Below are 21,932 nucleotides of genomic sequence, written 5' to 3'. Positions count from 1 at the left end.
GTTCCTTCCCCATTTTTGGCCCCCCCCCCCCGTTTTGGGGTCCCCCCTGGTCCCATTCTGGGCCCCCCCGAATTTCCGGCCCCCCCCCCTTTTTGGGTCCCTCCTCCCATTTTTTAGCCCCCTCCCCCAATTTGGGTCTCCCCCCCACCCCCGTTTGCGCCCCCCTCATTTTGGCCCCTCCAATCCCATTTGGGCCCACCCCCCGTTTTTGCCCCCCCCCCATTTGGGTTGCCCCCCCATTTTCGGGACCACTCCCCATTTTTGCCACACCCCCCCCCCCCCCCATTTTTGCCTCTCCCCCCGTTTTTTGCCCCCCCGTCTTTGTCCCCCCCCCAATTTGGGGTCCCCTCCCCCCCTTCACCCCCCCCATTTTTGCCCCCCCCCCCCCCGTTTTTGGGCTGCCCCCCCCGGTTTTGAGTCCCCCCCCCCCCCCGTTTTTGGGTCCCCCCCCCCAATTTGGGGTCCCCTCCCCCATTTCCGGCCCCCCCCCCCCCGTTTTGGGGTTCCTCCCCCCCCGTTTTTGCCCCCCCCCATTTCGGTACCGTGCCGCAGCTCGAGGGTCCCCAGCTCGGCGCTCGCCCGGGTCAGGCCCCGCGCCCCCCCCGGGCGGGGGAGGACACAGAGCCGCCCCTCCCCCAGCTCCAGCTCCAGCCGCGACCCCGGGAGCCCCCCCTGGGACCCCGAAATCGGGTCAGAGACCGCCCCTCCCCCACCGCCCCTCCCCCACTGCCCCTCCCCCCCTGGGACCCCGAAAACGGGTCAGAGACTGCCCCTCCCCCACTGCCCCTCCCCCACTGCCCCTCCCCCACCGGGTCAGGCACCGCCCCTCCCCCACCGCCCCTCCCCCACCGCCCCTCCCCCCCTGGGACCCCAAAAATGGGTCAGAGACTGCCCCTCCCCCACTGCCCCTCCCCCACCGCCCCTCCCCCCCGGACACAGGTGACACAGGTGACCCAGGTGACACAAAAGTGACACACAGGTGACACGGGGTGACACAGGTGACACTCAGGTGTGACACGGCTGACACACAGATGACACACAGGTGATACACAGGTGACACACAGGTGTCCCAGGTGTCCCCAGGTATCCCCAGGTGTCCCCAGCTGTCCCCAGGTGTCCCCAGCGCTCACCATGGGGGGACACAGGTGACACTCAGGTGACACAGAGGTGACACAGGGATCACACAGATGACACACAGGTGACACGAGGTGACACTCAGGTGTCCCCAGCTGTCCCCAGGTGTCCCCAGGTGTCCCAGGTGTCCCCAGGTGTCCCCAGCTGTCCCCAGGTGTCCCCAGCTGTCCCCAGGTGCCCCAGTGTCCCCAGGTGTCCCCAGGTGTCCTCAGCTGTCCCCAGGTGTCCCAGGTGTCCCCAGGTGTCCCCAGCTGTCCCCAGGTGCCCCAGTGTCCCCAGGTGTCCCCAGGTGCCCCAGGTGTCCCCAGCTGTCCCCCAGTGTCCCCCCCCCTCACCTCAGGGGGACACTCGGCCGTCACGCGTCCCCAGGGCACGGTGACCAGGAAGGCGCCGCCGCTCTGGGGGGGCCCGGGGGGGTCCCCAACGTCCCCAACGTCCCCAAAATCCTGCGGGGACCCCCCGGGGCCTTCATCCTCCTCCTCCTCCTCCTCCTCCGAGTCTGGGGGACAGCGGGGGGGGCTCAGGGGGGACCCCAGACCCAGGGGACACCCGGGGACAGCCCCGGGTTGGGGGGAGGGGTCCCGGGTTTGGGGGGGGGTCCCGGGTTTGGGGGGGGGTCCTGAGTTTGGGGGGAGGGGGGGTCCCGGGTTTGGGGGAGGGGTCCCGGGTTTGGGGAGGGGTCCCAGGTTTGGGGAGGGGTCCCGGCTTTGGGGAGGGGTCCCGGTTTGGGGAGGGGTCCCGGGTTTGGGGGAGGGTCCCGGGTTTGGGGGGGGGTCCCGGGTTTGGGGAGGGGTCCCGGGTTTGGGGGAGGGGTCCCGGTTTGGGGAGGGGTCCCGGGTTTGGGGGAGGGGTCCCGGATTTGGGGGAGGGGTCCCAGGTTTGGGGAGGGGTCCCGGGTTTGGGGAGGGGTCCCGGGTTTGCGGGGGGGGGTCCCGGGTTTGGGGAGGGGTCCCGGGTTTGGGGAGGGGTCCCGGGTTTGGGGGAGGGGTCTCGGGTTTGGGGAGGGGTCCCGGGTTTGGGGGGAGGGTCCCGGGTTTGGGGGGGGGGGTCCCGGTTTGGGGAGGGGTCCCGGGTTTGGGGGGGGGGGTCCCGGGTTTGGGGGAGGGGTCCCGGGTTTGGGGAGGGGTCCCGGGTTGGGGGAGGGGTCCCGGGTTTGGGGAGGGGTCCCGGGTTGGGGGAGGGGTCCTGGGTTTGGGGAGGGGTCCCGGGGTCTCACCTGTGCCCAGCGCGGACCGGCAGGGCCGGAAGGGGGCGGAGCCTCCGGCGGAGGGGGCGGGGCCAGCAGAGGGGGCGGGGTCGTCTGAGTGGGCGGAGGCTTCGGAGGGGGCGGAGTCTCCGGCGGAGGGGGCGGGGTCTCCGGCGGAGGGGGCGGGGCCCGAGGGGTCCCAGAGCAGGAGGTCGTTGTTGATCCTGGGGGGATTTTGGGGGGGTTTGGGGGGGCTCTAAGGGACCCCCCGAGCCCCCCCCGGTTTCGGGACCCCCCCTCACCTGTTGTAGAGGCGCTGCAGCAGCTCGGGGGGGCTCAGGCTCAGGTGGGCTCGGGGCAGCCACGCCCGCAGGGTCCAGGGGGCCCCGCCCAGCGCCCCCCCCACGAACGCCCCCAACTCCTCGGGGGTCCCCGGCAGCACCAGCTGGGGGGGGAGGGGGCACTGTGGGGCTGGGGGGGCTCAGGAGACACCCCCAGAACCCTGAGAGCCCCCTGAGGGACCCCCCAGACCCCTGAGGGAGCCCCCAGACCCCTAAGAGACCCCCAGACCCCCGAGCGCCCCCCCAGATCACAGAGCCCCCCCAGACTCCTGAGAGAGCCCCCAGACCGCTGAGAGCCCCCCAGACCCCTGAGAGCCCCCCCCGAGGTCCCCTGGGCGGTTTTTGGGGTCCCTGGGGCGGTTTTGGGGGTCCCTGGGGCGGTTTTTGGGGGGTCCCTGGGGCGGTTTTTGGGGGTCCCCGGGGCAGTTTTTGGGGGTCCCCGGGGAGGTTTTTGGGGTCCCTGGGAGGTTTTTGGGGTCCCTGGGCGGTTTTTGGGGGTCCCCAGGGCAGTTTTTGGGGTCCCCAGGGCGGTTTTTGGGGTCCCCGGGGTGGTTTTTGGGGGTCCCTGGGGCGGTTTTTGGGGGTCCCTGGGGCGGTTTTTGGGGTCCCCGGGGCGGTTTTTGGGGGTCCCTGGGGCAGTTTTTGGGGGTCCCCAGGTCGGTTTTTGGGGTCCCCACCTCGTGGCTCTCGTAGATGCTGCGCCGGGCAGAGAACGGGGTCGGGGGGGGCCCGGGGGGGGCTCGGGGGGGGGTCTCGGCCACGGTGACCTCGAGCCTGGGGGGGCACGGGGGGGGGGGGGGTCAGTACGGGGGGGGGACAGGGGGGAGGAGCCCCCAAATCCCCCCCGGTCAGGGGGTCCAAGGAACCCCCAAAAACAGATCCAGGGACCCCCCCAGACCCAAACACCCCCCAGCCCCCCCCAGCCCCCCCCATGCTCACGTGGGGACGCTGCGGGCGCCCCCCGGGCCGGGCCCCGGCTCCACGCGCAGGCAGGGCAGGGTCCCCATGTCCTCGGCCTCGTACGTCACTGGGGGGGTCACGGGGGGTCACAGCGGGGTCACGGGGGGGTCACGGGGGGTCACGGGGGGGTCACGGGGGGGTCATGGGGGGGTCACGGGGGGGTCACAGGGGGTCACGGTTGAGCCCCCCACCCCCAAGGTGTGGCCCCTCCCATCCGTGCCCCCCCAGGTCCCCACAAACGCCCCCCCCCCCATCAATGTCCCTGCTGTCTTTGGGGGTGTCCCCCCACCACCCAAATGTCCCCCCTGACCCCCCCACGTCACCTCCAACCACCCCAAGCCCCTCCCCCACCCCACCCTGGTGCCACCCCCTCGTGTCCCCCCCCCATCCCCTCCTGCTCCCCCCACCCTGTCACCAAATGTCCCCCCCACGCCCGTGTCCCCTCCCCCCAGTGTCCCCTCCCCCCCAATGTCCCCTCCAGTGTCCCCTCCCCCCAATGTCCCTCCCAATGTCCCCCCCCATGCCCCCCCCAATGTCCCCTCCCCCACAATGTCCCTGCCACGCCCCCTCGGTGTCCCCAGCCCCCCAGTGTCCCCTCCCCCCCCCCAGCCCCTCCCCTGTGTCCCCTCCCATGTCCCCTCCCCCCAGTGTCCCCTCCCCCCAGGTGTCCCCCCCCCCCCCAGCCCCTCCCCCATTGTCCCCACCCCCCCCAGGTGTCCCCTCCCCCCCCCCGGTGTCCCCACCCCCCCCAGCCCCTCCCCCATGTCCCCTGTCCCCCCCGGTGTCCCCTCCCCCATGTCCCCTCCCCCCCCTTGTCCCCTCCCCCTCTCACCCTCCAGGTGCTCGCAGCTCAGGGCCCCGCCCCCCGGCCCCGCCCAGCCCCGGGGCCCCCCCAGCCGCACCCGGAGGCTCTCGGGGCGCACCCGGGGGTGGGGGGCGCGCAGGGGGGGCGGCCGCAGGTCGGTCAGGGGCAGCCGCAGCCTCAGCCCCGCCCCCGGCGCCGCCCACCGCAGCACAGGCCACGCCCACTGCGCCTGGGGGGGAGGGGCAGCGTCAGGACACGCCCAGGGAGCGGGACAGAGCCCCGCCCACACCGAGCCCCGCCCACACCGAGCCCCGCCCACATCGAGCCACACCCACATCGAGCCCCTCCCACATCGAGCCCCGCCCACATCAAGCCCCGCCCACACCGAGCCCCGCCCACACCGAGCCACACCCACATCGAGCCACACCCACACCGAGCCACACCCACATCAAGCCCCACCTACATCAAGCCACATCCACATTGAGCCCCGCCCACACTGAGCCACACCCACATCGAGCCACACCCACACTGAGCCCCGCCCACACCGAGCCCCGCCCACACCGAGCCCCACCCTGGCCACACCCACACCGAGCCCCGCCCACATCGAGCCCCACCCACACCGAGCCCCGCCCACACCCAGCCCTTCCCTGGCCACACCCACATTGAGCCCCGCCCACATTGAGCCACACCCACATTGAGCCACACCCACACTGAGCCCCGCCCACATCGAGCCACACCCACATTGAGCCACACCCACATCCAGCCCCGCCCTGGCCACACCCACATCCAGCCTCACCCACATCGAGCCACACCCACATCAAGCCCTGCCCACATTGAGCCCCCCGCCCAAAATTGAGCCCCGCCCACATCAGCCCCACCCTGGTCACACCCACATCCAGCCCCACCCACATCGAGCCTCGCCCTGGCCACACCCACCCAAGCCCCTCCCCCTGACCACACCCTTTGCCCTCACCCCTCCCCAGGCCCCTCCCACCCCACGCCCCTTCAGCCCCTCCCCTTCCCCAAGCCCCGCCCACCTCTGCAGGGTTGGTGTCCTCCCCCGTGGGCGTGGCCGGGCGGTGGGCGTGGCCCAGGAGGGCGCCGAGGGCGGGGCCGAGGCGCTCGAGCAGCCCCAGGTCCAGGTCGGCCTCGGGGGGGCGCAGCTGCAGCCCCAGCTCCAGGGGGGGCGGGGGGCCCTGGGGGGCACGGGGGGGTCAGGGGGGGTTTGGGGGCCTCTGGGGCTGGGGGAGGGTCGGGGTCCCCAAGCCCCTCCCCCCGCTCCGGGTCCTGCCTGGGGGGGCAATGGGGCCCCCCCTCCCCCACTCACCTTGGGCGGGGGCGGGGCCCCGGGGGGGGCGGGGCCGGGGGGGCCCCAGCGCAGGCGCAGCACGGGCTGGGCGGGGGCGGGGCCGGCCGCCGGGGGGGCGGGGAAATGCAGGATCTGGGGGCGGGGCCGGGGGTGGGTGGGGCGGCCACACCCAGGCAGGCCCCGCCCCCTTTGTGTGAGCCCCACCCATTGACAGCCACACCCAGACAAGCCCCGCCCCTCCACAGCCACACCCATACAGGCACCGCCCCTCCACAGCCACACCCAGAGAGACCCCACCCCCTTGTGTGAGCCCCGCCCCCCCACAGCCACACCCAGAGAGACCCCGCCCATTCACAGCCACACCCATACAGGCACCACCCCCTTGTGTGAGCTCCAGCCATCCACAGTCACACCCAGACAGGCCCCGCCCCCTTGTGTGAACCCCACCCATTCACAGCCACACCCAGACAGGCCCCGCCCCTCAAGACACACCCAGACAAGCCCCACCCCTTCACAGCCACACCCAGAGAGACCCCGCCCCTGTGTGTGAGCCCCACCCCTTAAGAGCCACACCCAAAGAAACCCCACCCCTTTAAGGCCACACCCATTTCCGACCTCCCTCCTGGTCACACCCACTCAGGCTCCACCCGCAGGCCACACCCACCCACTTTAAGCCCCACCCCAAAGCCCCACCCACATCAGCCAAACCCTCCAGGCTCCACCCACCCCTTGGCCCCGCCCACCCCAGGCCCCGCCCTCCCCGGCCCCGCCCACCTGCACCCTGCCTGGCTCCGCCCCCGGCAGCTCCTCCAGCAGCTCCAGGCGGGCGAGCGAGAGCCCCCCCTGGGGCCCCCCCGGGCACCCCGAGAGCAGCGACAGCAGTGCCCCCCCGGCCTGGAGCCTGCGGGGACAATGGGGACACCGAGGGGTCACAGGGGGTCACAGGGGACACAGGGGGACATGGGGGGGGTCAGAGGGACAGCAGCGCCCCCCTGGCCTGGAGCCTGCGGGGACAACGGGGGGACATTGGGGTCAGGAAGGGACACGGGGGGTCATGGGGACACAGGGGGGGTCACAGGGACAGCAGCGCCCCCCCGGCGTGGAGCCTGGGGACAACAGGGGGGACATTGGGGACACCAGGGGACACCGAGGGGACAGGGGGACACACAGGGGGTCACAGGGACAGCAGCGCCCCCCCGGCCTGGAGCCTGCGGGGACAACGGGGACACCGAGGGGTCACAGGGGGTCAGGGGGGTCATGGGGACACAGGGGGGGTCACAGGGACAGCAGCGCCCCCCTGGCCTGGAGCCTGCGGGGACAATGGGGGGACATTGGGGACACTGGGGTCAGGGGGGGACATTGGGGACACGGAGGGGACATGGGGGGGGTCACAGGGTCAGGGGGACACACGGGGGGTCACAGGGACAGCAGCGCCCCCCCGTGTGGAGCCTGGGGGGACAACGGGGACACCGAGGGGTCACAGGGGGTCAGGGGACACAGGGACATGGGGGGGGTCACAGCCACAGCAGCGCCCCCCCCGGTGTGGAGCCTGGGGACAACAGGGGGACATTGGGGACACTGAGGGGTCAGGGGGACACCGAGGGGATACCGGGGGGTCAGGGGACATGGCAGGGGTCAGGGGGACAGCAGCGCCCCCCCGGCGTGGAGCCTGCGGGGACATTGGGGGGACATTGGGGTCAGGGGGTCAGGGAGGGGTCAGGGGGGTTTGAGGGACACAGGGACATGGGGATGGGGGGGACATGGCAGGGGTCACAGGGACAGCAGCGCCCCCCCGGCGTGGAGCCTGCGGGGACAACGGGGGGACACTGGGGGACATGGCAGGGGTCAGGTAGACACAGGGGGGGTCACAGGGGGGACACATGGGGGACACAAGGACAGCAGCGCCCCCCCCGGTGTGGAGCCTGGGGAGAACCGGGGGACATTGGGGACACCAGGGGTCAGGGAGGGACATGAGGAGGACAGGGGGACAAGGAGGGGGTCACAGGGGGGGTCAGAGGGGTTTGGGGACACACGAGGGGGACATGGCAGAGGGCACAGTGACAGCAGTGCCCCGCCCACATGGAGCCTGGGGACATTGGGGGAGGACATTGGAGACACCAAGGGGACACTGAGGGGTCAGGGGAGGACACAGGGGGGTCAGGGGGACACGAGGGTGACATGGCAGGGGTCACAGGGACAGCAGCACCCCACCCGCCTGGACCCTGGGGACACTGAGGGGACACTGGGGACACCAGGGGGTCAGGGGGACATGAGGGGTCACAGGGGTCAGGGGAGGTCAGGGGGGTCAGGGGGTCACAGGGGTCAGGGGGTCACAGGGGGGTCACAGGGGGGTTTGGGGACACCGGGGACACACGAGGGGGGCGTGGCCGTACCTGAGGTGAGCGAAGGGCAGGGCGTGGTCCCAGGCCGGGTGGGCGTGGCCCTGGCAGAGCTCCGCCCACAGGCGCTGGTGGGAGGGGCTGGGGGCCCCGCCCTGCTCGGGCAGGAGCGCGGTGACCGTCCCCAAGGTGACCTGGAGCCGGAACCCCCCCCGGGCGGGGGGACCCCGGCCTGGGCAGGGTCAGGGACCCCCCAAGGGACCCCCAGGATCCACAGGGACCCTCAGGACCCCCACAGCCCCCTCAGGGACCCCCCAAGAGACCCCAGGGACCCCCCAAGGACCCTCAGGACCCCCCCAGGGACCCCCCAAGGGACCCCCAGGGACCCCCAGAGCCCCCTCAGGGATCCCCAGAGCCCCACAGAGCCCTCCCAGGGACCCCCCAGGATCCCCTCAGCCCCCCCAAGGGATCCCCGGGAACCCCCCAGGAGCCCCCAGAGCCCCCCAGGACCCCAGAGCTCCCCCAGGACCCCCAGAGCCCCCCCAGAGTCCCCCAGGATCCCCTCAGCCCCCCCAAGGGACACCCAGGACCCCCCCAGGGACCCCCGGGAACACCCAGGGACCCCCAGAGCCTCCCCAGGGACCCCCAGGACCCCCAGATACCCCTCAGGGACCCTCAGGACCCCCCCAGGGACCCCCAGAGCCCCCCCAGGACACCCAAACCCCCCCCAAGAGACCCCCAGGACCCCCCCAGGAACCACAGGGAGCCCCAGGGACCCCCCAGGAGCCCCCAGAGCCCCCCCAGAGACCCCCCAAGGGACCCCCAAGGGAGCCCCAGAACCCCCTGAGGACCCCCCCAGGGACCCCCAGGACCCCTCCCACATTCGGACCCCCCCCCCCCCCATAGCCCCCCCCCCCATAGCCCCCCCCCCCCCCATTTTTTGGACTCACCTGGGGGGGCGGAGCTGTGGGGGGAGGGGCGGCGGTGCCGAGGGCTCTCCTGAGGGGAGGGGGGAGGGGTGCAGAGGGTGGGGGGGTCAAACCCCCAAAATTCCTCCCCCCTGCCCAAAATGAAAATTTCCACCCCTCCCCCTCCCCACAAATTGCTCCTGCCCAAATTCCACCCCCCAAAAATTCCACCCCCAAAAATTCCACCCCCGAAAATTCCCACCCCCAAAAATTCCCACCCCCAAAAATTCCACCCCCAAAAATTCCCACCCCCAAAAATTCCTCCCCCAATTCCCCTCCCAGGATCCCCCAAACCCCCCCAAAACCCCCCCCAAAATAACCACCCAATCCCCCTCCAGAACCCCCCAAATCCCCCCCCAAAATCCCCAAATCAAACCCCACAAATCCCCCCCCCCCGCCCCCCCCCGGCGCCCCCAACTCACAGCAGGGCTGGGGGGGGGGCTGGGGGTGTCCCCCTCCCCCAGGGACCCCGTCATGGAGTAGAACATCTCTGGGGGGGGGAGAGAGAGGTGAGAAACCCCCCAAAACCACCCCAAAACCTCCCCAAAAATATCCAAAAATCCATAAACCTCCCCAAAACCCCCCCAAAATCCCCCCAAAAAATCCCAAACCCCCCCAAAACCCGTCCAAAAACCACCCCAAAATCCATAAACACCCCCAAAAATCCCCAACCCCCCCAAACCCCCCCCCAAAACCACCCCAAAAATCCCCAAACCCTCCCAAAAACCACCCCAACCCCCCCAAAAACCACCCCAAACTCCCCTCAGACCTTCCAAAACTGGCACAAAATTCCCAAAAACTGCCCCAAACCCCCCCTCAGACCCCCGAAAAAACCCCCCCAAAATCCATTAACTCACCAAAACCCTCCCAAAATCCCCAACCCCCCCCCAAAATCCCCCCTTAGACCCCCCCAAAATCTCCAAAAATTCCCAAAACCCCCCCAAAACCACCCCCAAATCCCCCCTCAGACCCCCCCAAAACTGCCCCAAACCCCCCCAGACCTCCCTGGACCCTCCCAAACCCCTCCCCCAACCCCCCCAATTCCTCCCCCAGCCCCCCCCCCAGCCCCCTCCCCGCCCCTCCCCCCTCACCGCTGTCGGGGTCCCCCCCGGGGGGGCTGGGGGCTCCCCCCTCCCCCCGCAGGGCCCGGCTCAGCTCCCGCTCGATCAGCGCCAGGTCCTGGGGGCCCAGGGGGCGGCTGCGACCCCCGGGGGGGGCGCCTGGGGGGGGGAAAAGAGGGGGGGGTCAGAGGGTCCAGAATCCCAACCCAAACCACCCCAAAATTCACCCAAAATCCACCCCAAAAAACTCCAAAAACCCCCAAAATCCCACCCCAAAATTGGCCCCAAAATCCAGCCAAAATCCACCCAAAATCCCACCCCAAAATCCCACCCAAACCACCCCAAAATTCACCCAAAATCCACCCCAAAAAAACCCCAAAACCCCCAAAATCCCACCCCAAAATTGGCCCCAAAATCCACCCAAAATCCCACCCCAAAATCCCACCCCAAAAACCCCCAAAATCCACCCCAAAATTCACCCAAAATCCACCCAAAATCCCACCCAAAATCCCCCCCCCCAAAAACCCCAAAATCAGCCCCAAAATCCCACCCCAAAATCCCACCCCAAAATCCCACCCCATAAACCCCCAAAATCCCCCTCAAAAACCCCCCAAAATCCCCCCAAAATCCACCCAAAACCCCCCAAAATCCCCCCAAAATCCACCCAAAACCCCCCAAAATCCCACCCCAAATCCCCCCCAAAACCCCACCCCAAATCCCACCCAAAATCCCACCCCAAAATCCGCCCCAAAATCCCCCCCAACAGACCCCATCCCCCCCCCAATCCCCCTCCCCATTCTGGGGTCCCCCCTGTTGGGTCTGGGGTCCCTGGGTGGGTCTGGGGTCCCTGGATGGGTCTGGGGTCCCCCCCGGGTGGGTCTGGGGTCCCTGGGTGGGTCTGGGGTCCCCCTGGGGTGGGTCTGGGGTCCCTGGGTGGGTCTGGGGTCCCCTGGATGGGTCTGGGGTCCCCAGGTGGGTCTGGGGTCCCCCCTGGGTGGGTCTGGGGTCCCCCCTGTTGGGTCTGGGGTCCCCCCTGGATGGGTCTGGGGTCCCCGGGTGGGTCTGGGGTCCCCGGGGTGGGTCTGGGGTCCCCCCCAGGGTGGGTCTGGGGTCCCCCTGGGTGGGTCTGGGGTCCCCCTGGGTGGGTCTGGGGTCCCCAGGTGGGTCTGGGGTCCCCCTGTTGGGTCTGGGGTCCCGGGGTGGGTCTGGAGTCCCTGGGTGGGTCTGGGGTCCCCAGGTGGGTCTGGGGTCCCCCTGTTGGGTCTGGGGTCCCCGGGCGGGTCTGGGGTCCCTGGGTGGGTCTGGGGTCCCCCTGGGTGGGTCTGGGGTCCCCCTGGGTGGGTCTGGGGTCCCTGGGGTGGGTCTGGGGTCCCCTTGAGTGGGTCTGGGGTCGCTCTGGGTGGGTCTGGGGTCCCTTTGGATGAGTCTGGGGTCCCCCCTGGATGGGTCTGGGGTCCCCGGGGTGGGTCTGGGGTCCCGGGGTGGGTCTGGGGTCCCCCTGTTGGGTCTGGGGTCCCCCCTGGGTGGGTCTGGGGTCCCTGGGGCGGGTCTGGGGTCCCCCCGGGTGGGTCTGGGGTCCCTGGGGTGGGTCTGGGGTCCCCCCTGGATGGGTCTGGGGTCCCCGGGGTGGGTCTGGGGTCCCTGGGTGGGTCTGGGGTCCCCCTGTTGGGTCTGGGGTCCCCCCTGGGTGGGTCTGGGGTCCCTGGGTGGGTCTGGGGTCCCCCTGTGGGTGGGTCTGGGGTCCCTGGGTGGGTCTGGGGTCCCTGGGGTGGGTCTGGGGTCCCCCCGGGTGGGTCTGGGGTCCCTGGGGTGGGTCTGGGGTCCCTGGATGGGTCTGGGGTCCCTGGATGGGTCTGGGGTCCCCCTGGGGTGGGTCTGGGGTCCCCCCAGGGTGGGTCTGGGGTCCCTGGGGTGGGTCTGGGGTCCCTGGGTGGGTCTGGGGTCCCCCCTGGGCGGGTCTGGGGTCCCCCCTGTGGGTCTGGGGTCCCTGGATGGGTCTGGGGTCCCTGGGTGGGTCTGGGGTCCCAGGGTGGGTCTGGGGTCCCTGGGTGGGTCTGGGGTCCCCCCTGGATGGGTCTGGGGTCCCTGGATGGGTCTGGGGTCCCCCCTGTGGGTCTGGGGTCCCTGGGTGGGTCTGGGGTCCCTGGGGCGGGTCTGGGGTCCCCAGGTGGGTCTGGGGTCCCCCTGGGGTGGGTCTGGGGTCCCCCCAGGGTGGGTCTGGGGTCCCTGGGTGGGTCTGGGGTCCCCGGGGTGGGTCTGGGGTCCCCCTGTTGGGTCTGGGGTCCCCCCCGGGTGGGTCTGGGGTCCCTGGGTGGGTCTGGGGTCCCCTTGTGGGTCTGGGGTCCCCCCGGGTGGGTCTGGGGTCCCCCCGGGTGGGTCTGGGGTCTCCCCGGGTGGGTCTGGGGTCCCCCCTGGGTGGGTCTGGGGTCCCTGGATCGGTCTGGGGTCCCCCGGGGTGGGTCTGGGGTCCCCGGGGTGGGTCTGGGGTCCCCCCGGGTGGGTCTGGGGTCCCTGGTTGGGTCTGGGGTCCCTGGGGCGGGTCTGAGATCCCCTGGGTGGGTCTGGGGTCCCAGTGTGGGTCTGGGGTCCCTGGGTGGGTCTGGGGTCCCCCTGTTGGGTCTGGGGTCCCTGGATGGGTCTGGGGTCCCCCCGGGGTGGGTCTGGGGTCCCCGGGTGGGTCTGGGGTCTCCCCTGTTGGGTCTGGGGTCCCCCCCGGGTGGGTCTGGGGTCCCTGGATGGGTCTGGGGTCCCTGGATGGGTCTGGGGTCCCCCCGGGTGGGTCTGGGGTCCCCGGGGTGGGTCTGGGGTCCCCCCCGGGGTGGGTCTGGGGTCCCTGGGTGGGTCTGGGGTCCCCCTGGGTGGGTCTGGGGTCCCCGGGGTGGGTCTGGGGTCCCCTGTTGGGTCTGGGGTCCCTGGGTGGGTCTGGGGTCCCCCTGGGGTGGGTCTGGGGTCCCTGGATGGGTCTGGGGTCCCCCCTGGGTGGGTCTGGGGTCCCCCTGGGGTGGGTCTGGGGTCCCCGGGGTGGGTCTGGGGTCCCTGGGGTGGGTCTGGGGTCCCCCTGGGGTGGGTCTGGGGTCCCTGGGTGGGTCTGGGGTCCCCCCAGGTGGGTCTGGGGTCCCCCCAGGTGGGTCTGGGGTCCCCGGGTGGTCTGGGGTCCCCTGTTGGGTCTGGGGTCCCTGGGTGGGTCTGGGGTCCCCGGGTGGTCTGGGGTCCCCCCTGTTGGGTCTGGGGTCCCTGGGTGGGTCTGGGGTCCCCCCGGGGTGGGTCTGGGGTCCCTGGATGGGTCTGGGGTCCCCCCCAGGGTGGGTCTGGGGTCTCACCCGGGGGCTCCAGCGCCCCCAGCAGCGCCCGCAGCGTCCCCAGCAGGGGGGGGGGGCAGCAGCAGGTGCAGGGACCCCACGCGCCCCTCCAGCTCCACCTGGGCAGGGACACAAAAAACACATAAAAAACACAAAAAACACAAATAAACCCAAAATCCTGAAAATGAGAGACAAAAAACCCAAAATCCTGAAAATGAGACCCCACAAACCCCAAAAACGAGACCCCAAAATCCCAAAATCTCTGAAAATAAGACCCCAAAAAAAAAACCAAAGTCCCTGAATATAACAACCCAAAAACCCAAAACTCTGAAAATGAGACCCCAAAAACCCAAAAACCCCCAAAATGAGACCCTAAAATCCTGAAAGTGAGACCAAAAAACCACGGAAACAAAAAACCCAAAATCCTGAAAATGAGACCCTAAAAAACCCCAAAAACGAGACCCCAAAAACCCCAATGAGACCCTAAAAACCACAGAAACCAAAGAAAATCCCAAAATCGCTGAAAATAGCACCCCCCAAAAAAAACCAAAATCCCTGAATATAAGAACCCAAAAACCCAAAACCCCGAAAATGAGACCCCAAAAACCCAGAAAACCGTGAAAATGAAACCCCAAAAAACACAAAAACCAGAAAAACCAAAAGCTCTGAAAATCAGACCCAAAAAACACAGAAACCAAAAAACCCAAAACCCCTCAAAATGAGACTCCAAAAAACACAGAAACCCGGAAAAAAACCCAAAAATGAGACCCCAAAAACTCTAAATCCCTGAATATTAGACCCCAAAACTCTGAAAATGAGACCCCAAAAACCTAAAACTCTGAAAATGAGATCCCAAAAAACACAGAAACCAAAAAAACCCAAAATCTCTGAAAATGAGACCCAAAAAACCCCCAAAAACGAGATCCCAAGACCCCCAATGAGACCCCAAAAACCACAGAAACCCAAAAAACCTCAAAAATCCTGAAAACAACACCTCAAAAACCACAGAAACCAAAAAACCCAAAACCCCTTAAAACGAGACCCCCAAAAACCCAGAAACCAGAAAAAACCCAGAAATCTTGAAAATGAGACCCCAAAAACCACAGAAACAAAAAAAAAGTCCTAAAATCTCTGAAAATGAGGCCCCCCAAAAAAAATCCGAAATCCCTGAATATAACAACCCAAAAACCCAAAACTCTGACAATGAGACCCCAGAACCCCCGAAAGTGAAACCCAAAAAAACCACAGAAACAAAAAAAACCAAACCCCTAAAAATGAGACCCCAAAACTCTGAAAACGAGACCCCAAAAACCCAAAACTCTGACAAGGAGACCCCAAAACCCCCAAAAGTGAAACCCAAAAAAACACAGAAACCAAAAAAAACCAAACCCCTAAAAATGAGACCCCAAAACTCTGAAAACGAGACCCCAAAACCCCAAAACTCTGAAAATGAGACCCCAAAACCCCCACAACTAAAAAACCTCAAAATCAGTCCCCAAAAACCCCGAAACCCAAAAAAACCCCAAAAATGACACTGCCCCCCCCAGCCCCTCCCCCACCCCCAGCCCCTCCCCCACCGCCGGTCCCGGCAGCCCCTCCCCCACCCCCCAGCCCCTCCCCCCCCAGCCCCTCCCCCACCGCCGGTCCCGGCAGCCCCTCCCCCCCAGCCCCTCCCCCACCGCCGGTCCCGGCAGCCCCTCCCCCCCAGCCCCTCCCCCACCGCCGGTCCCGGCAGCCCCTCCCCCACCGCAGCCCCTCCCCCACCGCCGGTCCCGGCAGCCCCTCCCCCCACCGCAGCCCCTCCCCCACCGCCGGTCCCGCAGCCCCTCCCCCCCCCCAGCCCCTCCCCCACCCCCCCCAGCCCCTCCCCCACCGCCGGTCCCGGCAGCCCCTCCCCCACCGCAGCCCCTCCCCCATCCCCCAGCCCCTCCCCCACCGCCGGTCCCGGCAGCCCCTCCCCCACCGCAGCCCCTCCCCCATCCCCCAGCCCCTCCCCCACCGCCGGTCCCGGCAGCCCCTCCCCCCCCAGCCCCTCCCCCATTCCCCAGCCCCTCCCCCCCCCCCCAGCCCCTCCCCCACCGCCGGTCCCGGCAGCCCCTCCCCCACCGCCGGTCCCGGCAGCCCCCCGCTCCGTTTCCGTTTCAGGCGCAGGCTCAGCTCCGAGGGGCCCGGGAGGAGCCCCCCCAGCACCGGGGGGGACACGGGGACCTGCGGGGACACAGAGGGGACATGGGGACATTGGGGACACTGAGGACATTGAAGGGACACGGGGACCTGCGGGGACACAGAGGGGACATTGGGGACACTGAGGGGACATTGGGGACCTGCGGGGACACTGAGGGGACATTGGGGACACTGGGGGGACATGGGGACACTGAGGGGACACAGGTGACACACACACAGGTGACACACAGGTGACACACAGGTGACACACAGGTGACACACAGGTGACACACACGATGACACACAGGTGACACACAGGTGACACACAGGTGACAGTACCTGTGCCCAGGTGGGTGGCAGCTCCTGCCACAGCAGCCACACACAGAGTGACACACAGGTGACACACACAGGGTGACTCAGGTGACACACACGATGACACACAGGTGACACACAGGTGACACACAGGTGACAGTACCTGTGCCCAGGTGGGTGGCAGCTCCTGCCACAGCAGCCGCACACAGAGTGACAGACAGGGTGACACACACAGGGCACACACAGAGTGACACACAGGTGACACACACAGGGTGACTCAGGTGACACAGGGTGACACAGCGTGACACACACAGGTGACACACAGGTGACAGTACCTGTGCCCAGGTGGGTGGCAGCTCCTGCCACAGCAGCCGCACACAGAGTGACACACACAGAGCACACACAGGTGACACACAGGTGACACACAGGGTGACACAGGTGACACACAGGTGACTCAGGTGACACACAGGTGACAGAGGTGACATTACCTGTGCCCAGGTGGGTGGCAGCTCCTGCCACAGCAGCCGCACACAGGTGACACACAGGTGACACACAGGTGACACAGGTGACACACAGGTGACACAGCTGACTCAGGTGACACACAGGTGACAGTACCTGCACCCACGGGGGTGGCAGCTCCTGCCACAGCAGCCGCACACAGAGTGACACACACAGGTGACACACAGGTGACACACACAGGGCACACACAGGTGACACAGGTGACACACAGGTGACATTACCTGTGCCCAGGGGGGCGGCAGCTCCTGCCACAGCAGCCGCACACAGAGTGACACACACAGGTGACACACAGGTGACACACACAGGTGACACAGGTGACACACAGGGTGACACACAGGTGACATTACCTGTGCCCAGGGCGGTGGCAGCTCCTGCCACAGCAGCCGCACACACAGGTGACACACACAGGGCACACACAGGTGACACACAGGGTGACACAGGTGACACACAGGGTGACACAGGTGACACACAGGTGTCCGTACCTGCGCCCAGGTGGGCGGCAGCTCCTGCCACAGCAGCCGCACACACAGAGTGACACACACAGAGCACACAGAGGGTGACACAGAGTGACACACAGGGTGACACAGGTGACACACAGGTGACACACAGGTGTCCGTACCTGTGCCCAGGGGGGTGGCAGCTCCTGCCACAGCAGCCGCACACAGGTGACACACAGGTGACACAGGGTGATACAGGTGACACACAGGTGACAGAGGTGACATTACCTGTGCCCAGGGGGGTGGCAGCTCCTGCCACAGCAGCCGCACACAGGGTGACACACACAGGTGACACACAGGGTGACACACAGGTGACACACACAGGTGACACAGGTGACACAGGTGACACACAGGTGACACACACAGGGTGACACAGGTGACACACAGGTGACACACAGGTGACACACACAGGTGACACAGGTGACACAGGTGACACACAGGGTGACACACACAGGGTGACTCAGGTGACACACAGGTGACACACAGGTGACACACAGGTGACATTACCTGTGCCCAGGTGGGTGGCAGCTCCTGCCACAGCAGCCGCACACACAGGGCACACACAGGTGACACAGGGTGACACAAGGTGACACAGAGCACACACAGGTGACACACAGGTGACACACAGGTGACACACAGAGCACACACAGGTGACACACAAGTGACAGAGGTGACAGAGGTGACATTACCTGTGCCCAGGTGGGTGGCAGCTCCTGCCACAGCAGCCACACACAGAGTGACACACAGGTGACACACAGGTGACACAGGTGACACACAGGTGACACACAGAGTGACACAGGTGACACAGGGTGACACACAGGGTGACACACACAGGGTGACACACACAGGGTGACACAGGGTGACACAGCTGACACAGGTGACACACAGGTGACACACAGGTGACACACAGGTGTCCGTACCTGCGCCCAGGGCGGTGGCAGCTCCTGCCACAGCAGCCGCACACAGAGTGACACACAGGTGACACACACAGGGTGACACAGAGCACACAGAGGGTGACACAGGGCACACACAGGTGACACACAGGTGACACAGGTGACATTACCTGCGCCCAGGGCGGTGGCAGCTCCTGCCACAGCAGCCGCACACAGAGTGACACACAGGGTGACACAGGTGACACAGGTGACACAGGTGACACAGGTGACATTACCTGTGCCCAGGGGGGTGGCAGCTCCTGCCACAGCAGCCGCACACAGAGTGACACACACGATGACACACACAGGGTGACACAGGGTGACACAGAGCACACAGAGGGTGACACACAGGTGACACACAGGTGACATTACCTGTGCCCAGGGCGGTGGCAGCTCCTGCCACAGCAGCCGCACACAGGTGACACACAGGTGACACACACAGGGTGACACACACAGGGTGACACACACAGGGTGACTCAGAGCACACAGCGTGACACACACAGGTGACACAGGTGACATTACCTGTGCCCAGGTGGGTGGCAGCTCCTGCCACAGCAGCCGCACACAGGTGACACACACAGGTGACACACAGGGCACACACAGGTGACACACAGGTGACACACAGGTGACATTACCTGCGCCCAGGTGGGTGGCAGCTCCTGCCACAGCAGCCGCACACAGAGTGACACACAGAGTGACACACAGGTGACACAGGTGACACACAGGTGACACACAGGGCACACACAGGTGTCCGTACCTGTGCCCAGGGCGGTGGCAGCTCCTGCCACAGCAGCCGCACACAGAGTGACACACAGGTGACACACAGGGTGACTCAGGTGACACACAGGTGACACACAGGGTGACACAGGTGACACACAGGTGTCCGTACCTGTGCCCAGGGCGGTGGCAGCTCCTGCCACAGCAGCCGCACACAGAGTGACACAGGTGACACACAGGTGACACAGAGCACACACAGGTGACACACAGGTGACACACAGGTGACATTACCTGCACCTCCGAGGGTGGCAGCTCCTGCCACAGCAGCCGCACACAGGGTGACACACAGGTGACACACACAGGGTGACACACAGGTGACACACAGAGTGACACACAGGTGACACACACAGGGTGACACACAGGTGACACACAGGGTGACACACAGGTGACACACAGGTGACAGTACCTGTGCCCAGGTGGGTGGCAGCTCCTGCCACAGCAGCCGCACACAGAGTGACACACAGGTGACACACACAGGGTGACACAGGGTGACACAGAGCACACACAGGGTGACTCAGGTGACACACAGGTGACATTACCTGTGCCCAGGTGGGTGGCAGCTCCTGCCACAGCAGCCGGGCGTCGCGCAGCCGCAGCTCCTTGAGCAGAACCGCGGGGGGAGCGGCCCCGGGATCGCCCCCGGCGTCCTCGAGCTCGGCCCTGGGGACGGACGGGGACACTGGGGACACTGGGGACAGCTGGGGACACACCTGGGGACACTGGGGTCAGCCCTGGGACACACCCAGCCCCTCCCCCAGCCCCTCCCCCCCACCTGGGGACACCCTTGGGGACACTTGGGGACAGCCCCGGGTCACACCCAGCCCCTCCCAGCCCTCCCCCTCACCTGGGCAGGTGCAGCTCCAGCGCCCCCCCCGGGCCCCCCCCGGGCTGCGGGGGCAGCTCCACGCGGAGCTCGGCGTCCTCCAGCAGCACCTGCAGCCGCCGCAGCACTGCGGACACACAGGGACAGTCAGGGGACACCCAGGGGACACTCAGGGGACATGGGGACAGTGAGGGGACACCCAGGGGACAGTCAGGGGACACAGGGACAGTGAGGGGTGGACATGGCAGAGGGGCCAGGGGCAGACCCCTCCCCCGTGCCACCTCCCCCAGGGACACCTGGGTCCCCCCCAAGTCCTGTCCCCATCCCCATTGTCACCCGTGTCAGTGTCCCCTCCCTGTCCCCTCCCTGTCCCCTGTGTCCCTGTCCCCATTGTCACCTGTCCCCTCCCTTGTCACCTGTGTCAATGGTGACCGCCAGCGCCTCCAGCGCCTCCCTGTCCCCTCTGTCCCCTGTGTCCCTGTCCCCAGTGTCACCTGTGTCAATGGTGACCGCCAGCCCCTCCCTGTCCCCTCCCTGTCCCCTGTGTCCCTGTCCCCACTGTCCCCAGTGTCACCTGTGTCAATGGTGACCGCCAGCGCCTCCAGCCCCTCCCTGTCCCCTCCCTGTCCCCTCCCTGTCCCCCGTGTCCCCTCCCTGTCCCCACTGTCACCTGTGTCAATGGTCACCGCCAGCGCCTCCAGCCCCTCCCTGTCCCCTCCCTGTCCCCGCTGTCCCTGTGTCCCTGTCCCCGTTGTCACCTGTGTCAATGGTCACCGCCAGCGCCTCCAGCCCCTCCCTGTCCCCTGTGTCCCCCATGTCCCCATTGTCCCCAGTGTCACCTGTGTCAATGGTCACCGCCAGCGCCTCCAGCCCCTCCAGCGGGGGCGGCTCTGGGGGGGGGTCCCGGCCCTGCTGCGACCCCCCCGGGGGGGGCGACCCCGACCCCGGCGACCCCGGCTGGCCTGGGGGGACACGGGGGGACACCGGGGTCAGGGGGGGACACGGGGGGGTCAGGGGACACGGGGGGGTCGGGGGGGGACACGGGGGGACACGGGGGGGTCAGGGGACACGGGGACACGGGGGGACAACGGGGTCACCAGGGGTCAGGGGGGGACACGGGGACATGGTGGGGACATGGGGGGGTCATGGGGGGACACCGGGGTCACCGGGGTCAGGGGACACGGGGGGGGTCAGGGGGGACACGCGGACATAGTGGGGGTCAGGGCGGGTCAGGGGGGTCATGGGGGGACACGGGGGGGTCAGGGGGGGGACACGGGGGGTCGGGGGGGTCAGGGGGACACAGGGACATGGTGGGGACACGGGGGGGACACTGCAAGGGGTGGCACGGGAGCTGTGGGGGGGACACGGGGGGACACCGGGGTCACAGGGGGGTCAGGGAGGGACACGGGGGGGTCAGGGGACACGGGGACATGGTGGGGGTCAGGGCGGGTCAGGGGGACACGGGGGGGGACACAGGGGGGTCAGGGGGGGACAGCGGGAGGTGACAGGGACAGTGGGTGGATGGTACACGGGTGGCACCGAGGGGGAGGGGGCAGGAAGGTGACAGGGAGGGGACCGGTGGTGGCAGGGCGGTGACAAGGAAGCGTCAAGGCGGTGGCAGGGCGGTGGCAGGGCAGTGACAAGGAGGTGACAAAAAGGCGGCAGGGTGCTGACAGGTGGTAGGGAGGTGACCAGGCGGTGACAAGCAAGTGACAAGGAGATGACAAAGGGTCGGCAAGGCAGTGGCAGGGTGGTGGCAGGTGACAAGGAGGGGACAAGGAGGTGACAGGGAGGTGACAGGGAGGTGACAAGGCGGAGGGAGGGAGGTGGCAGGGAGGTGGCAGGGAGGTGACAAGGAGGTGACAGGGAGGTGACAGGGAGGTGACAAGGCGGAGGCAGGGTGGTGGCAGGTGACAAGGAGGTGACCGGGCAGTGGCAGGGAGGTGGCAGGGCAGTGACCGGGCGTTGGTAGGTGACAATGAGGTGACAGGGAGGTGACAAGGGGTGACCGGGTGGTGGTAGGGCGGTGGCAGGTGACAAGGAGATGATCAAGAGGTGACCAGGCGATGGCAGGGTGGTGGCAGGGAGGTGACAAGGAGGTGACCGGGCAGTGAGAAGGAGGTGACAATGAGGTGACAGGGAGGTGGCCGGGCATTGGTAGGTGACAATGAGGTGACAAGGGGTGACAATGAGGTGACAAGGGGTGACCGGGTGGTGGCAGGGAGGTGACCGGGCGGTGGCAGGTGACCGGGCGGTGACAAGGAGGTGACAGGGAGGTGACAATGAGGTGACATGGAGGTGACCGGGAGTTGGTAGGTGACAGGGAGGTGACAAGGAGGTGACACTGAGGTGACAATAAGGTGACCGGTCACTCACGCGGCCGCAGCACGAGGCGCAGCTCCCGCAGCCGCAGCCGCACGGGCTCGGTGCCCAGCGCGGCCCAGGGCACGGTGACGGTCACAGCCCCGACGGCGCCCGCGAGCAGCTCCAGCGGCGCCGCCGCCTCG

The 21,932-nt window shown here is 67.6% G+C and overlaps 1 protein-coding gene and 2 long non-coding RNA genes across 3 annotated transcripts; all 3 read right to left on the bottom strand.

Annotated features, from left to right (window-relative positions):
- Window positions 1–553: 553 nt before the first annotated feature.
- LOC117009324 lies at window positions 554–2,433 on the bottom strand. The gene is made up of 3 exons (XR_004420463.1): window positions 2,351–2,433; window positions 1,470–1,633; window positions 554–672 (listed from the first exon to the last, which is right to left on the bottom strand). It is a non-coding gene; the product is annotated as an uncharacterized LOC117009324 (long non-coding RNA).
- A 975-nt stretch (window positions 2,434–3,408) lies between these two features.
- Window positions 3,409–4,527, bottom strand: LOC117009385. The gene is made up of 3 exons (XR_004420470.1): window positions 4,454–4,527; window positions 3,601–3,688; window positions 3,409–3,435 (listed from the first exon to the last, which is right to left on the bottom strand). It is a non-coding gene; the product is annotated as an uncharacterized LOC117009385 (long non-coding RNA).
- Window positions 4,528–13,419: 8,892 nt separating this feature from the next.
- LOC117009272 (autophagy-related protein 2 homolog A-like) lies at window positions 13,420–20,667 on the bottom strand. Its single transcript, XM_033083504.1, has 7 exons — window positions 20,592–20,667; window positions 20,265–20,387; window positions 19,842–19,895; window positions 19,447–19,552; window positions 19,142–19,262; window positions 15,509–15,610; window positions 13,420–13,521 (listed from the first exon to the last, which is right to left on the bottom strand). The coding sequence occupies exons 1-7, from the start codon at window positions 20,665–20,667 to the stop codon at window positions 13,420–13,422; spliced, it is 684 nt and encodes a 227-aa protein (XP_032939395.1).
- Between the last annotated feature and the right edge of the window lie 1,265 nt (window positions 20,668–21,932).

This window comes from Catharus ustulatus, chromosome 32 (genome assembly GCF_009819885.2).
Source record: "Catharus ustulatus isolate bCatUst1 chromosome 32, bCatUst1.pri.v2, whole genome shotgun sequence".
In the NCBI taxonomy this organism is placed as follows: Eukaryota; Metazoa; Chordata; class Aves; order Passeriformes; family Turdidae; genus Catharus; species Catharus ustulatus.
Note: the sequence above shows the minus strand (reverse complement) of the source record. Positions and strands in the feature narration are given on the sequence as shown.

Excerpts from the sequence above, each read along its gene's own strand:
- LOC117009272 (XM_033083504.1), bottom strand. The coding sequence starts at position 20,667 with ATGACCCCCCTGACCCGCCCTGACCCCCACTATGTCCGCGTGTCCCCC. Across the intron at positions 19,263-19,446 it reads CTGGAGCTGCACCTGCCCAG|GGCCGAGCTCGAGGACGCCG; the intron begins GTGAGGGGGAGG and ends GTCCGTCCCCAG. Across the intron at positions 15,611-19,141 it reads TGCCACCCACCTGGGCACAG|GTCCCCGTGTCCCCCCCGGT; the intron begins GTAATGTCACCT and ends GTGTCCCCGCAG.